General features: G+C 41.8%; 1 protein-coding gene across 2 annotated transcripts in view; it reads left to right on the top strand.

Moving 5' to 3' along the window:
* The first annotated feature begins 1591 nt into the window (after nucleotides 1-1591).
* Nucleotides 1592-16923, top strand: part of MXI1 (MAX interactor 1, dimerization protein) — a 117481-nt gene continuing 102149 nt past the window's right edge. Inside the window, exon 1 of one of the 2 annotated variants that reach the window (XM_060768385.2) lies at nucleotides 1592-2064. In XM_060768385.2, coding sequence (XP_060624368.2) covers nucleotides 1758-2064 — 307 coding nt within the window. In that variant the 5' untranslated portion in view covers nucleotides 1592-1757. The remainder of the gene's footprint in view (nucleotides 2065-16923) is intronic. The other variant, XM_060768384.2, reaches the window with a different exon arrangement.

The raw sequence follows: 16923 nt of genomic DNA, 5'->3' as shown, positions 1-16923 counted from the left end.
TACCAGCTGTTAGGATTTCTGGGAGTTGAAGGCTAAAAACATCTGGGGACCCCAGGTTGAGAACCACGGGACTATTAGTTGAGAGAGAGAATGGCCAGATAGACAAATTGATGAGAGAGATGAGTGTGTGTGTGTGTGAGAGAGATGGGAATAGATAGACTAATAGTTGAGAGAATGGCCAGAGAGAGAGAAATAGATGAAAGAGAGAGAGAGAGAGAGAGAGAGGTGTGTGAGAGAGACAGATGGGAATAGACAGATAGATGAGAGAGGGAGAGAGAGGGGGGGGGGATAGATAAAGAGACGAAAGAAGGGGGAGGTGTGTGTGTGTATGAGAGAGAGATGGGATTGACTATTACAGTGGTTCTCAACCTGTGGATCCCCACGTGTTTTGGCCTACAACTCCCAGAAATCCCAGCCAGTTTACCAGCTGTTAGGATTTTTGGGAGTTGAAGGCAAAAAATATCTGGGGACCCACAGGTTGGGAAACCACTGGACTATTAGTTGAGAGAGAGAATGACCAGATAGACAAATTGATGAAAGAGAGAGAGAGAGAGAGAGAGAGGTAAGAGAGAGAGACAGATGGGAATAGACCAGTGGTTCTCAACCTTCCTAATGCCGTGACCCCTTAATACAGTCCCTCATGTTGTGGTGACCCCCAACCATAATATTGTTTTCGTTGCTACTTCATAACAGTCATTTTACCACTGTTATAAATCATGTAAATATCAGATATGCAAGATGTATTTTCATTCACTGGACCAAACTGGGCACAAATACCCAATGCAACCACATGTAAATGCTAGTGGGGTTAGGGGAGGATTGATTTTGTAATTTGGGAGTTGTAGTTGCTGGGATTTATAGTTCACCTATAATCAAAGAGCATTCTGAACTCCACCAGCGATGGATTTGAACCTAATTTGCCACACAGAACTCCCATGACCAATGGAAAACACTGGAAGGGTTTGGTTTGTATTGACCTTGAGTTTGGGAGTTGTAGGTCACCTATATCCAGAGAGCACTGTGGATCTGGACCAAACTTGGCACAAATACTCAATATGCGCAAATGTGAACACTGGTGGAGCTTGGGGAAAATAGACCTTGACTTTTGGGAGTTGTAGCTGCTGGGATTTATAGTTCATTACAATCAAAGAACATTCTGAACTCCACCAACGATAGAATTGGCTCAAACTTCCCATATGGAATCCCCATGACCACCAGAAAATACTGTGTTTTCTGATGGTCTTTGGCGACCTCTCTGACATCCTTCGCGACCCCCTCAGGGGTCCCGACCCCTAGGCTGAGAAACACTGGAATAGAGGGATATGAGAGAGAGAGAGAGAGATTGTCAAATGCATAAAAGAGAGAAGTGTGTTTGACAGAGAGATGGGGATAGACGAAAGAGAGTGTGTATGAGAATAGATAGATGGATAGATGAGAGAGAGAATGGGATAGGTAGACCAATAGATGAAAGAGAGAGGTGTATGTGTGTGAGAGAGAGAGACTAGATAGACCTACGGATAGCCGCGCGAAAGGGAAACCCAGCTCGCACTAGGACCTGCGGGGAGTCTTTGAATGAAGAGGTCCCTTGATTCATTCAATCTCTCCTAGACATATACACACTGGCTGGCTCGCTGGCTGGCTCACACAGGCAGGCGCGCGCACGCACGCAAGCACACACACACACAAACTGCAACAAGAGGAGGAAAGTCGGCCAAAAGGGCTTTAGAAACCCCAAAGTTTCCACCCGCAGGAGCGACATGGGGAAACGTGGCAGGCCGAGGAAGGAGCTGCGGGGCGAGGGGGCTGCTGCTGCTGCTGCTGCGGTGGTGGTGGTTGCGGGGCATCCTCCTCCTCTTCCTCTTCCTCCTCCTGCGCCCCAGGCTCCGGGTCTGCCTTCGGGGTCGGAGGCGCTGCCCAGGTGGCCCTTGAGTGACATCTTCAACCACCCCAGCAGCGAGGAGGAGGAGAAGGACTCCATGGAGCGGATCAACACTTTCCTCCAGAATGTGCAGATCCTGCTGGAGGCAGCCAGCTACCTGGAGCAGATCGAGAAGGAAAACAAAAGTAAGTGGAGTTGGGCTTGGGCTCCTGCTCCTCCCTGCCTGCCTGCCTGCCTGCTGCTGCTGCTTCTTAGAGGAGGACAAAAAATAACAATAACAAGTGATAAAGGTGGAAAATCAGTCAGAACATCACTCTATCCAGTGACAACAGGAGGTGGAAATATGAAAATATGCAACAAGACTGAACCAATTGAGCCAGATTAAACTGTGGCTAGTTTCAGGTCCAGCAGAAAGAAAGAATGCACTGGGCTGCTGTAAGTTTTCCGGGCTGTATGGCCATGTTCCAGAAGCATTCTCTCCGGACGTTTCGCCTGCATCTGTGGCAGGCTATGCCTGCCACAGATGCAGGCGAAACGTCAGGAGAGAATGCTTCTGGAACATGGCCATACAGCCCGGAAAACTTACAGCAACCTAGTGATTCCGGCCATGAAAGCCTTCGACAACACAAAGAATGCACCATTTAAAGAAGGGGGGAAGGGAGAGTGAGAATGATCCATTTAGGGAAACCTCTCTTGGAAACAAAAACACCCTCTTCCCCTTTTTTTTCTCTCTCCATGTCTTCATAGGATTTTTATGACATGTTTTGCTCTTCAAAGGAGGCACTTAATATGTCAAGAAATGCCAGGAAACTGACCAAACTAGGCAACGGGAGGGGGGGGGGATCTGGAGCAGGGAATGCAAAACAAACTTTATGACTCTTTGCAAAGGGAAATCCAATATATATATTTAAAGGAAGGGAGGAAAAAAGGCTTGTTTATATTGGTCAACTCGCCTCCCCCTCCCTTTGCGAGCTTAAGAGGAGAAAATCCAGTGAAATGGAACAAAAGGGGGGACGAGATAGACAGGCACGGATAGGATCTCCCCCTTTTGCCCCCCTTTGTGGGGGGAAATCTTAGCCAAATATTGCTCTCTCCCCTTTCTTTTTTTTCTCCTCCCCCCTTCCTTTTTTTTGGCTCATGTTGCCGTCAGCGAAAAAGAATAATCCGCCGAGAATGGCTCGTTTTGCAGCGTCTGTCGAGAACAATAACAAGCCGGGACTCAGTGGATGCAGCCAGTTTAATCACCCCGAAGGTCAGGAGGAAAAAGAGAAAAGGAAGAAGGGAAGGCAGAAAAGAAAGAAAGAAAGACAGGCCCTTACAGTGGTTCTAATTGTTCCATAGGGGGGTCCTTATTTTTTTTTTAAAGAGCCCCTCTTCTGTCCCCCCCCCCCCCCAAATCCAAGCATTTTCCCAGCCTATTTTATAAAGCATCTCACTTCCTTGGTCTTTAACTTCATTGTTTACATGCTTCAAACTGTGTTTTGGTATCTCAGGTTGAAAAGCTGGGAAATGGGATCATGATAGAAAGAAAAATAAGGATTCCCCCTTCTGTCTCCCTCTCCTTCTCTCCCCCCCCCCCCCCCAAGAAAAGCCAGGTATCATCTTAACCTGGTCTGTTTATTTCAATATCTAACTTCCTTGGTCTTTAACTTCATTGTTTGCATGCTTCAGACTGTGTTTTGGTTTCTTAGGTTGAAATGGGATCATTATAGGAAGAAAAATAAGGATTCCCCTTTCTGTCTCCCTTCCTCCTCCCTCTAAGAAAGCCAGGTATTATCTTAACCTGGTCTGTTTATTTCAACATCTAACTTCCTTGGTTTTCAACTTCATTGTTTGCATGCTTCAGATTGTTTTTGTTTCTATCTCCTTGGGTTTAGAAGAATAGAAAGGGGTTCCGTATAGGAAAAAGCAAGGCTCCCCCTTCTGTTTCGCTCCCCAGCGCAGATTTTTTCCATTGCAGTCCAACTCCGCTGCTTCGCCTTTGTTGCTGGCTTGCCTTCTTTTATTTATTTATTTATTTATATTTCCATGAAGAAGTGGCTCGCTCTGGGTATTGTTTGCGGGTGGATGGTATGGAGCGCAAGGCCAAGACTTCAATAAAGGTGGTTTTATTTTTAAGTCTTCCTCCTCCTTTCTCTCATTTGAGTTTTTGCAAGGGGGCAAAGCAAGGCCTGGCTGGCATCAAGGGGTGGATGTGGAGAAGGCAGGCTTGCTGGTCCAGCCAGTTCTTTGCCCCAACCAGACTTTTTGTTTTGTTTTTTAAGGGTGACTTTTGGTGTGTACCTTCCTCCTCCCTTAAGGAAGAGAAGCCAAGTGAATGGAGGACAGGTTTATCTTCAGCACCACCACCCTGTTCCTTTATTTCCTTATTAAGTCAGTCACGTAGGCAAAGGAGTCATCGCCAGGTAGACCAGGGAGCCAGTGGAAGGAAAGAGAAGCCAGTTGTTGTTGTTAGGTTTCTGGCTTCTTTTCTAGAGGACTTGGCCAGAGTAGGGCTAATCAGGTTAAACTGGTCACCTCATTTCATTCAAGTAGGTGATGTAGTGGCAATAGATATATACATATCTGGGTCAGCCTTGCAGTTGTCCTCCTCTCACTACTCTTTCTCCTTCTCTTCTCTTTCTCTATGTTTCTCTTCCCCGTCATTCTCTCTATTTCCCCTTCTCATTGTGTCTTTCTTTCTCTCGCTCCCCCTTCTCTGTCTTTCTCTCTCTTATCTCCCCTCCTCTTTCTATTTCCCCTTCTCTTTCTCTATCTCCCCTTCTCTCTATATATATTTCCCAATTTTTCTTTCTCTTTCTATTTCCCTTACTCTCTCTCTTTCTCTTGCACCCCTCATCTCTCCCTCATGTCTATTTCGCCTCCTCTCTACGGCCCAATCGAGCCTGCCATATAAAGCAGTTTAAAACTTCATGATACAGTCAGTGCATTGAAGAGTATTATATGACTCTACACGCGCCATATATTGCAGTTTCCAAACTCATTATATGGCAGAATAGACTATCTCTCTGTTTTTCTTTCTCTTCTCTCTTTCTCTTTCACTCTCCTTTTCTATCTTTTTCATTTCTCTCTCTGCTTCCCTCTCACTCTACTTTAAGCTCAGGAGGGAAAAATAAAAGCAGATGCACCAAGGGATTCATCCCCATCAAGTTAATTTTAGAGCATGTTTGTTGATTCCTTGGTTCTTTCTTTCTCCACCTTCAACCAGCTTCTCCCACTACCAACATAATGTTGTTGCTGTTTTCAAGATCCAGAAATAAAATACAGGGAAAGGCAAGCTGCCCTCCACAATTTCTCACCCCAAATGTAAAACCTTTACATTGGGTAGATTTCAGGGGAAAACAGTTATTCTTGTATGGGTCGGGATGCTACCAGACAGCATTTTTTTCACTTACAGGAGAGGGCTGTTTATTGTGAAATACTAATGTCTATCTAATGATATATTTTGAGGTCTGCTTACCTCCAGCCCTTTAAAAGGGGGAATGATTCCCTAGGAATCTCCCACAGAAAGGTTTGTGCTGATACCAACAACAGCAACTCTATTAATCTGTTTTTATCATCCAGTATTTTTATATATTTTTGGACGCTCTCCAAGCCATTTGGATAAAATAGGGATAAAATTAAGCTTTTAGCCAGAGAGATATTAATAACACCTCAATGGAGTCACAAGCGCAGTCTCCATGGGCCCCTTTGAAGCCTGGGGGTTGCCAGATTGTCACCTCCATGGTTGGTTTATGGGAACTGGAGCATGTTTTGCTCTGTCTCCTCTTTGGTGGGGAGGAGGGCATTAATAATAATAATAATTATTATTATTATTTATTTTCCTTGTACCTTTTTCATTATTTATTTTCCTTGTACCTTTTTCAGATCTAGGGAATCAGGATGGTTTACAATATATACTATGTCAATGCATTACATATTATAAATATTATAATTATAAATATATATGAAAAACAATGAAACTCTTGTATTGTTAAAATATTAAAATACATTAAAATTCCACTCCAATTCAATCTCAGTCTGATTTGTTACCAGCAAATCAGTCCCTTTTCCCTTGGATTTTTAGACTCTTCTGCCAAAATAAAAAAAAAAAAAGGGGGGGGGGTAAACTGGTTTCTTCTTCTCTGGGTACATCTACATTGCAGAATTAATGCAGTTTGATATCACATTAAGTACCATGGCTGAGTGCTATGAAATTCAATGAGCTGTTGTAGGTTTTTTTTAGGATGCATGGCCATGTTCTAGAAGTATTAATACTCCGAGAACATAGCCATACAGCCCGAAAAACCTACAACAACCCAGTGACTTTGGCCATGAAAGCCTTTGACAATTCAATGAGTTGTACTTTGGTGCACTCTTTAGCAGAGAAGGCTAAAGACCTTGTAAAACTACTACTCCCATGATTCCATAGCACTGACTCATGCCGGTTAAAGAGGGTTCGTGCTGCATTATTGTCCACACTGCAGATGCAGACCTTCTGGCTTTTAATCACTCCAATCTCTGGCCTTTTAAGTGTTTTGGACTTCAGCTCCCAGAATTCCCGTCCATTGGCCAAGGCAGCTGAGGCTTCTGGGAGTTGAAGTCCAGAATACCTGGAAGGCTACACTTTAGGAGCCAATAATAAGGGCAACCCAAGCGCTCACGCCTGATTCTAAAACTTTTCGATTGGACTCTTCAGTACAAATTTGCACAACTTTTTTAAAAATCAAACGTAAACAAAGAACGATGAGTATTTTAGCCCTTTGCGGCCACCATCCCTCTTCCTCAAAGTTTGACCGAGGCTCCGCCGCTGCCTCGGCTGCCCTCTTATCCGCTTGGCTGGCTTACAGTATCATCAACTTAAGCTCCGCCTCCTTCGGAGAACCACATGGTTTCCACATGGAGACAAACACTTCCCTTCTGATTGGTCCAGGCTTGACTCGGAAGGCGTGGCTAGCCTACTCCTTTCCGCCAATGGCAGCTTCTGTAGTCCTTATGATGTCACGCGTTGCTGAGCCTGGAGATCACGGGGCGGGACTTGCGGGCCAGCCAGGGTTCCTCCTTGGGAGTTTGCACTCGGGTGATGTCATAATCTCCTCTTAAAGTGACAGCGCCGCTTTAACAGTGGGTGCATCTACACTGCAGAGTGGGTGCATTTTGATACCACTTCGAGCGCTGTGGCTCAATGCGATGGAATTTATTATGCAGTTGGTGAGGCGGAGATTGGGTGTCCAGAGGAGGGCGACAAAAATGATCAAGGGCCTGGAAAACAAGCTCTATGAGGAGCGGCTTAAAGAGCTGGGCATGTTTATCCTGCAGAAGAGAAGGCTGAGAGGAGAAGTGATGAGGGCCATGTATAAATATGCGAGGGGAAGTCATAGGGAGGAGGGAGCAAGCTTGTTTTCTGCTGCCTTGGAGACAAGAACGCAGAGCAATGGCTTCAAACTGCAAGAAAGGAGATTCCAACTAAACATGAGGAAGAGCTTCCTGACTGTGAGAGCTGTTCAGCAGTGGAACTCTCTGCCCCGGAGTGTGATGGAGGCTCCTTCTTTGGAGGCTTTTAAGCAGAGGCTGGATGGCCATCTGTTGGGGGTGCATTGAATGTGATTTTCCTGCTTCTTGGCAGGTAGTTGGACTGGATGACCCACCTGGTCTCTTCCAACTCTATGATCTATGAAACCTTGTAAAACTACAACTCCCATGAGCTAATATAGTTAAAGTGGGTTTATGCTGCATTAGTTCTACAACAAGGGCATGCATGGGTGCCAAACTACAGTGGCTATCTGTCGGGGGTGCTTTGCATGTGATTTTCCTGCTTTTTGGCAGGAGGTTTGGACTGGATGACCCACCAGATCTCTGAGCCCCTGGTGGCACAGTGGGTTAAAACCCTGTGCCAGCAGGACTGAAGACCGACAGGTCGCAGGTTCGAATTCAGGGAGAGCGCGGATGAGCTCCTTCTATCAGCTCCAGCTCCTCATGCGAGGACATGAGAGAAGCCTCCCACAAGGATGATAAAAACATCAAAAACATCCGGGCGTCCCCTGGGCAACATCCTTGCAGACGGCCAATTCTCTCACACCAGAAGCGACTTGCAGTTTCTCAAGTCGCTCCTGACACGACCAAAACTCTATGATTCTATGAAACCTTGTAAAACTACAACTCCCATGAGGCAAGATAGTTAAAGCGGGTTTATGCTGCATTAATTCTACAATGAGGGCATGCATGGGTGCCAAACTACAATTTCCAAACTACAGTTCTCAGGATTCCATAGCATTGAGCCATGGCAGTTAAAGCGGTATCAGAGTATTAATTTTACAGTGTAGATCAGTGGTTCTCAACCTTTGGCCCCCCAGATGTTTTGGCCTTCAACTCCCAGAAATCCTATCAGCTGGTAAACTGGCTGGGATTTCTGGGAGTTGTAGGCCAAAACACCTGGGGACTCACAGGTTGAGAACCACCAGTGTAGATGCACCTTTAGATTGGTCCTTTTGGAGCAGGGAAAGAGGGGAGAACTCTTTTTAAAAAATGTATTTATAAATTGATGTATTTTATACTCATCACGATATCAGAAAGCAATAAGGCTGGATAAATTTAGATTAAAGTTTCCAGGATGTAGAGGAAGCCTTTGTCAGACTTTTGTCGCTTTGCTTTTGCTTTACTGGAACTTCCAAGACTGGCCCAGCTTGTCCCTTGCCGTAAATCTCAGAGTCGAGGCGCATCTCGAATTAGGAACCATCACTTGTTTACCCGCTGCAGATTCCTAGTGGCGTTTTTCCCCCACGATATATGGTAGGGGAGTTTTGGAAAGGGAAGCCTGAGGATGCCTGCCATAGATGCAGGCAAAACGCCAGGAGAGAATGCTTCTGGAACATGGCCATACAGCCCAAAAAACATGCAACAACTCAATACACATTTTGTTCATTGCAACTTCATCCTTTGCAAGTTTTTGTGTTGTGAAGGAAAATGGAAGCAACACCAAGCAGCTGAGCTGCAGAGTCCAAGAGTGCATTTAGACCAGTGGTTCCCAATGTTTTTTTTTTTTTCACTCCAACATTAGTACCAAGAGGGTTACAAATCATTTTTTGGTTAACTTTAGATTTGGTTTGGTTATTTGGGGTGCTGATTCAGAAAATTGCATTGGACAGACCACATCAGCTCTAGTTTCTGATACAGAACATGTGCCACCCAATAGTCACCATCTGCTCGCCCACAGAAAACCATATTTCATAAGCCTCAGCATTATAAAAGGGTTTTGCGAGACCAGTCGCTTTTGTTGCAACAGTGTAGTAATTGTGGTCCATATTTTAGTCCTTGCGGACCACTGGTGGTCCACAGACCACAAGTTGGGAACCACAGATCTAGACTGTAGAATAAATACAGTTCGATCCCACTTTAACTGCTGTAGAATCCTAGGAGTTGTAGTTTGGGGAGAAACCAGCCAGCTTTGGTAGAGAAGGCTAAAGACCTTGCAAAAACAGCTGCAATGCTACTTCCATAGCATTGAGCCATGGTAGTTAAATTTATTTATTTACCCTACTTATACCCTGCCTTTATCAACCTTGGAGAGGACGTAAGGTGGCTTACATACATAGGCAACAATTCAATGCCATGTTAACATACATTCATAAAAAAACTAAACAAATGTATTAAAACAATCATTAAAAACATATCAAATCTTTAAAACACTTATTAAAATCATGTTTCCAACACTGTAGTCTAGGCCATTCCAAAATGTTGCACTATTCCATTACTAACTGAATGATTGATCCTAGACCCATGTCTTTAGCCTTTTCCTGAAGGTCAGGAGAAAGGGGGCTGATCTAATTTCATTTGGGAGGGAGTTCCATAGCCCAGGGGCCACCACTGAGAAGGCCCTGTCTTTCGTCCCCACCAACCGTAAGGTAAAGTAGTTTCAAACTGTCATACCTTAATTCTACAGTGCAGATCAGGCATGGGGAAACTTTGGTTCTTGTGAGAGTTGAAATCCAAAACACCTGGAGGGCTAAAGTTTGCCCATGCCTGGTGTAGATGCACTCAAAGAAAAAGGAAAAATTAAGGTTAGGCAGCATACTTCAGCCCTATTGACTGCAAAAATAAACATAAAAGAATGTGGTCTTGTGAGAATTGTGAAGCAGTGGTTCATATATATATATATATATATATATATATATATATATATATATATATATAAGATCATCTGGGAAAATAATGTATTACCCAAATTTGTTATAAATCAGTTTGCCAGGGAATCGGACCCCTTGGAGATTATTATTGAAATCAAAAGCATGATCATATTTATCTCTCTTTCTCTCCAAGAGAACAAATATTGCAATAGTATAGAGATCCACCAAAGTTAATATTTGAGTTTTAAGGAGTTAGTGGTTGATTAAAAGTGGGACCCATCATTTCACTATATATTTGGTTTATTCTGCATCAGGAGTACAGGTAACTGTCTTATTTAATGAAAAGTCAAGGAGATTTTCTGTCCCTTTAATGTAGTTTTATAGTCTACAGATTAAGAGACTCACAGTTCCTTTTACGGACACTTTTAGGACCAACAGTATATTGAACAAACGTACAAGCCATGAAAGCTTTTGTACGTAAATAAAACCCAAAAGTGATATCATTTCAAATAATAGCCACAAGGAACGGAAATGGGGATCTGGGATTAAACTGCATGTCTTCTTGTTGTTGTTGTTGTTGTTGTTGTTGTTGTTGTTGTTGTTATTTACTTTATTTATACTCTGCCTTTCCCCCCGTGGGGATTCAAAAGTGGCTAACAATTACACACTTTAGTCATAGTTTTAAATGCACAATACCAAAATGTGTTGTCAAAGGCTTTCATGGCCAGAATGACTGGTTTGCTGTGATTTTTCCAGGCTGTATGGCAATGTTCCAGAACCATTCTCTCCTGATGTTTCACCCACATCTATGGCAGGCATCCTCAGAGGTTAGAAACTAGGCAAGTGGGGTTTATATATCTGTGCAATGTCCAGGGTGGGATAAAGAACTCTTGCCTGTTGGAGGCAAGTGTGAATGTTGCAATTGGCCACCTTGATTAGCATTGAATGGCCTTGCAGCCAATAATAGAGTGTTTATTAAGGTAAATAACAGATAACAATATAATAAATACACTTAACACAGCCTTTAAAACTCACAATCCCTCCAAGTAAGATCCAATTATTAAACATCGTTAAAGAGACGCTTCATTTCACAAAAGTCAACACATGTATCCAAACTGTGTGTGTGAGTGTGTGTATACATAGAGAGAGAGAGAGAGAGGGATATGGAATTACACTTTTAAAATGTGTTTTTCTGACTTACAAACAAATTCAACTTAAGAACAAATCTGCAGAACCTATCTTGTTTATAACTTGGGGATTGCCTGTAGTTATATCTCACTATGGAGCATCTTAAGTGGCTTTGTAACCTTACAACCCCATACAAAAACAGCAACAACCATACCACCAAATTATCAGGCCATCTCACAGTTATCTGTTTGTTTAACATGAGATGTGATTCTGTCCCACACATTCTGGTGCGTAATAAGTATTAGAGGCCTTGTCAAGTGATAAATTTTATCACATTGCCATGTGATTATTTTATTGTTTGTACCACTGATCCAGGCCAGAAGATAACACTGGACAAAAGATGTCGCATGGTGAGAATAGTCTTGGAACAGATTGTCTTTTCTGACTTTTCAGCATAGTTTTTCGGACCTTAAATTTAAAATTTCTGTACTTTGAAAGATTGAGATAGTTGCACTTATACGAGGGCATTTTTTAAAACATTCAATGAACATCTATTGCTTTCGAGTGAAAAATCCCTCTGGAATTATCCATCTGTGGGGTGGAACAGCTCTAGTTGTATATCTGATCTTCACTAGAAGGTATCAAGCAAGCATTCTTTCATTATTTGTTTTTGGCCAGATTACAATGTGTACATATATGCACAAATGCACATATGTTCCATAGTTCTTCATTGTTGATTATAATAATAGTGAAAAAATACAAAGAAAAAAGTACTGTGAATCAAAAGCTGTGGCTGTAGTCTAATGATAGCAGAAGGACCCCTACTTCTGAAAATGCATATCTGTGTTCATGTGTCTATGCACCAAGCATGGGCAAACCTTGTCTCTCCAGATGTTTTGGAAACTTCAGCCCTCCAGGTGTTTTTGACTTCAACTCCCACCATTCTTACCAGCTGGTAGACTGTTAGGAATGGTGAGAGTTGGATTCCAAAACACCTGGAGGGCTGGAACCAAGTTTGCATCATGATTTAGGTGCTATGAGTGGGATAATTTGAATCTCAGTATACATTTTATACAGTTGTGGTAGGTGTCAGGTTATAAACCTGTTTATAATTTAATTTTCTCAAGCAGGTAATGCTGAGATGTGGTTTTGCCAGTTCCTTCGACAAACAATCTCTTAAAAGACTTCCCCGTCACCAGTGCTTTAGTATCTCAGTTTATTGCACAGACTGGATGACAGGTTAGATAGGGCAGATAGAGAGGCACAGCATAAAACATTATGGCGTTATACACTACAATTCTCTTCCATTAAAAACATTATAGCCAGAGAGGTATTTTAGTGTTAAGTTAAAAATGGTGTAAAAATAAAAATAGACGGGCAATAAAATCACATACAAGCCTTGAGTTTTAATAAATATGTACCAAATGGTGATAGTTTTACTTTCCAAATATATCATTGCTCACATGAAAGCCTAATGCTTTTGAAACATGGAAGAATGGGGCTAAAGGTATATATAGCTGGAAATAATGGATGATTCCATTTGCTACAAAGCAAAACAATGGAGGAGAAACAGGATGATCATGAATAGATGCTGGTGTAGTATGGATGTTTCCATAAAGGCAAGCTAACAAAGCCTAATCTAACATGGAAGTAGCTTTCATTCTTCCCCCAAAACAGACCATAAAACCAGATGTGTTTCTCTGTGCTTTAGCATATATTCAAGAAATGGAAGATATTAACAATATGATTAGTTAGCTATCTATATTTACACCCTTTGAATGTCTGCAACATGGACACGATTTTCACAGTTCCTCAGTCTGCCCACAAATGTCACTTTCAAGGAGTTTTTTTTTAAAAAAATGCTTTTATGAAGTGTGTTTAGTCAGTGACATTCTGAAGGTGACATTTCAAAGTCATTACGAAAAAATCTCATGGCTGGCTTTTTCCATTGAAGTGCATTGAGTTGACCAAATTACAACTATTTTAAGTGGAGAATTGCAATCAGGAAAAGACAGGCAGGGATACAGGGGATAAGGTTAAAATTTGGTGGTCTTCAGTGGTTTGTCATGGTCTGTTAGCTGTTTTTGTGCAGCTTAGGGTCTACATACAGAATAGCATTGTTTATATTCTTGAAGCAGAAGCTTTTTGCTTTAGTAAACAGATTGTCCAAAAGGAATTGCAAAAGATTTTGTGGTTGGGTTCACAAAGCTAACAATCAAGGCTGACATTGCTTGTTCCTTTTGTGCTGATGGAAAGCATAAGATAAGTTCTGTATTTCTTCCCAAATCTAGCCAATGAACACAAAAAAGGAACATTGGGTTATATTATTCTACACGCATTAGGATAGTTTTAATATTTACCCGTCTAGTATGAAACTGCATTGGAATCAGTAATTAATTAGGAAACGTATTAACTTCTCATTAGTAATACCTGGTTTATATTTAGGCTCTTGCAAATGCAAACAGAAGACTGTTGGTCTAGTTCATTCTCCTATTTTCTTAATAAATAGGTGCTAAAATCTTGAGAATATCACCCGATTTTCCCCTTCCTTTCTTAGCTACCTGTCTTCGGTGGTAACAATAATAATAATAGTCTGTGCTCAGCATAGCCTAAAGGTTTGGAAACCAGATGGCAACTAAAAGCAATCTAAAATGTCTTATTTCAAGCCTCACGCTATATAAGCCTCCCATGCAATATGGATGAGGATGAGAGTAGACTTGCTTTCCTGAACATCAGGAGTTGGCAAACCTGATTAAGGAGGCAGATAAATGAAGGGCTTTGAGTGAAAGACAACAGGAATGTGTCTGACGCAGAAGAAGAAGGGCAGGCGGAGCAGGGAGGGGCGGCCTTATTGTGCCTCCAGAATCCAGATGTCATGTTTAGCTTGCATCATTGACAACCAACATGGAATAAAACTTGAGGACTGCCTACAAAGGTGCTAAGCGCTCGCCTAACTGCTTGGCTTTTTGACATGCCCCCAGGAGCATTTTTGAGAACCTCGTCCCTGTGGGAATCACTAGCAGCAAGGACTTGAGGGTTTTTAAAATTAAACTTTGATCATATTTTCCATTTCTGCTTGCTCATGTAATGTGAGAATAGACAGGTTAAAAAGCTTAATGGCTTCTCTCTGTCTTTCAAGGCACTTCCAATGGATTCCTAGACACATCCTGAGTAACACAGAGAGGAATGATATGTGTGGGTGAAGGGTCCCAACAGAAAATGACCACAATATTATTCTCAGGTGGTGTCTAAACACTTTCTAAAGATTAATGTGCCATATGAATAGTAAATGTTCGTGCTGGGTTTTTTTCTTAACAAGACTTCCTTTAGGGAAAGTATTTGGTAGAAGGAACAGGATAAAAGATAAAAATAAAGGTTTTCCCTTTACATTAAGTCTAGTTGTGTCCAACTCTGAGGGTGGTGATGCTCATCTCTATTTCTAAGACGAAAAACCGGCACTGTCCGTAGACACCTCCAAGGTCATGTGGCCGGCATGACTACATAGGATGCCGTTACCTTCCTGCTGAAGCGGTACCTATTGATTTTCTTAAATTTGCATGTTTTTGAACAGCTGTGTTGGAAGAAGCTGTGGCTAATAGCAGGAGCTCACCCCGCTCCATGGATTCGAAATGCCGACCTTTCAGTCAGCAAGTTCAGCAGCTCAATGGTTTAACCTGCTGCATCACCGGGGGCTCCAGGGTACATAATGGAAAAAAATGAAATAAAATTGATAGTGGTCATCCAGAATGTGAATTTTTCAGGAAGGCTCTTCTAATGGGGTACTGGATCCTGAACAATTTCTGTTGGTGACTATTTCGAAGAATCTCTGTGGCTGTCCCATTATAACAGAACATTTCTTCCACTTTTATCTTCAAAGGAATAATGGCAAAAGTTGTCCCGTATGGATATTACAGTAGTTGCACTAGAAGATTCCCAAAGTCACTTTGTTTCAAGCAACTTCCTTTCTTTCCCAAAAGTCCCTTACCTAAAAGGCAATTAGAAACTATTTACTGCTGGGACCCAGACAGAAATTATAGGTGGCTGATAGTATGCTTACTTGTATGTTTTTTGACATTTAATTGCTGCCCAATACCAAAAGCCCGCTGGGTAACTAACATCAAACAGGAAAAACAACTAAATACAAAAATAAATCCATATATTCCAGAGTAATGCAAAACCAGCAACTGTGGATGCAATCAATACAGCAAAAGTGAGCAGCACCAAACATTTCACAGATCTGAAAGCTCCGAAAACACTGAGAGGATCTATAAGTTCTATCAAACTACTGTTGTAGCACTATTATTCTACTTTAACTGCCATGGAAACGTGGCATAAGGAATCTTGGGATTTCAAGTTTGGGGAAGGGCATTTAGTATTCTTAACCAGGAAGCTCTAGAACCTCTCTAAATTACAAAGCCTATAAAATTGTAGAATGTTGTCATGACAGTTAAAGTGGAATAATAATGCTATAACAATGTTGCGTGATGGTATCTATAGGCACTTGTTGGACGACAGACTGGAATCCACTGCTGAGTAAAAATGAATAGGATTGTGTTTTACAAAATTAAGATTAGCAAACATAAAAATATTTTCATTTTGGCACAAGAAAAAGAAGGAAATGAAAGGTAAATCTGTTTGGGTAGTATATTCCACAACCAGAATTGCATCACTAAAAAGGTCCTGTTATTATGGTCATCTACCAAAGTATCTGGCATATACCATCAATGAGGAAATATAAAAAACTAGAATAACTAGTGCCGTATATTCTTTCAGACCCCACCTTGTTTTTTGTAGTAAACACATTCGTGCTGGAACAAGTTTTAGAGATCCGCAGTGAGGAATACCTCGCCTGCCCAACTGTTCAAATTGGGCAGGGACAGACCTTATTAATCCTTGGTCATCCTACTTTTTCAGCTGCTTTTAAAATGCCCCACTTTCGTTCTCCCATCCCAAGTTCCTTCTTTGTCCTGGCTTACTTTGATTGCTGAGTTCAAAGTGCAAAAGTAGATTGCACTCAATTAGCAATTGCCGTTGCTTGGCCACAAATGTGCAGATTTTTATCTGTCAGATTCTGGAGGGTATGAAATGCTACACACCATTAATAGAACACCCCAGTATGGTCATATGCAAATACTGCCAAATGAAGTAGTGTCTGCCTCTGGATAACCATTTATTTTATTGTTTCAAATATGGTTATTGTATTTCAAGCAGACAGGGACTGAGGAGAATAGACAGGTGGATGTATGATCCACTGAGTAGCAATGATGGGGGAAGGCTGGTGTGCAAAAACTGCTTAATATATGTGGTGCAAATGTTCAAATTTATCAGCACTGTGCCCTAGGGCCTATGTTAAGGGGGAGAAATCGCACAGACTTTTTTTTTTTTTTTTGAAAATGGCATTCATCACCATTTGGGAAAACTGGAATCTTCACAGGCTTCTGGAAATGTGACCCTTTTGGAGATTAATTGATATTCATACTATTTGGAATAATCATAACCTATTGGGAAGGCATGCTCCTGTTAGAGATTGTAACCTTTTGTAAAGTATGATTATCCTGAGAAGAGTTAAAAACTCACTTCAGTCAACCATCTCCTTAGTGGTAAATATCCACTAGTATTCATGCAAGGCAATTAGGTTTCTCAGCTGTTAGACTGATATACCTAAATATCTCTTTGAACTGTTAGAAGCAAAGATATGCCATTGCACAAAAAGCCAGCAGAGTTTCAGATGTGTTATGTCAGTTGCCCAAAAAAAAACTACTCTCCCTTAAAACATCTTGGTTTGAATCATGCTTTCAAGAGACCAAAATAGAG

Source organism: Anolis sagrei, chromosome 3 (genome assembly GCF_037176765.1).
Source record: "Anolis sagrei isolate rAnoSag1 chromosome 3, rAnoSag1.mat, whole genome shotgun sequence".
Lineage (NCBI taxonomy): Eukaryota > Metazoa > Chordata > Lepidosauria > Squamata > Dactyloidae > Anolis > Anolis sagrei.
This window is presented reverse-complemented; position numbering and strand designations above follow the sequence as displayed.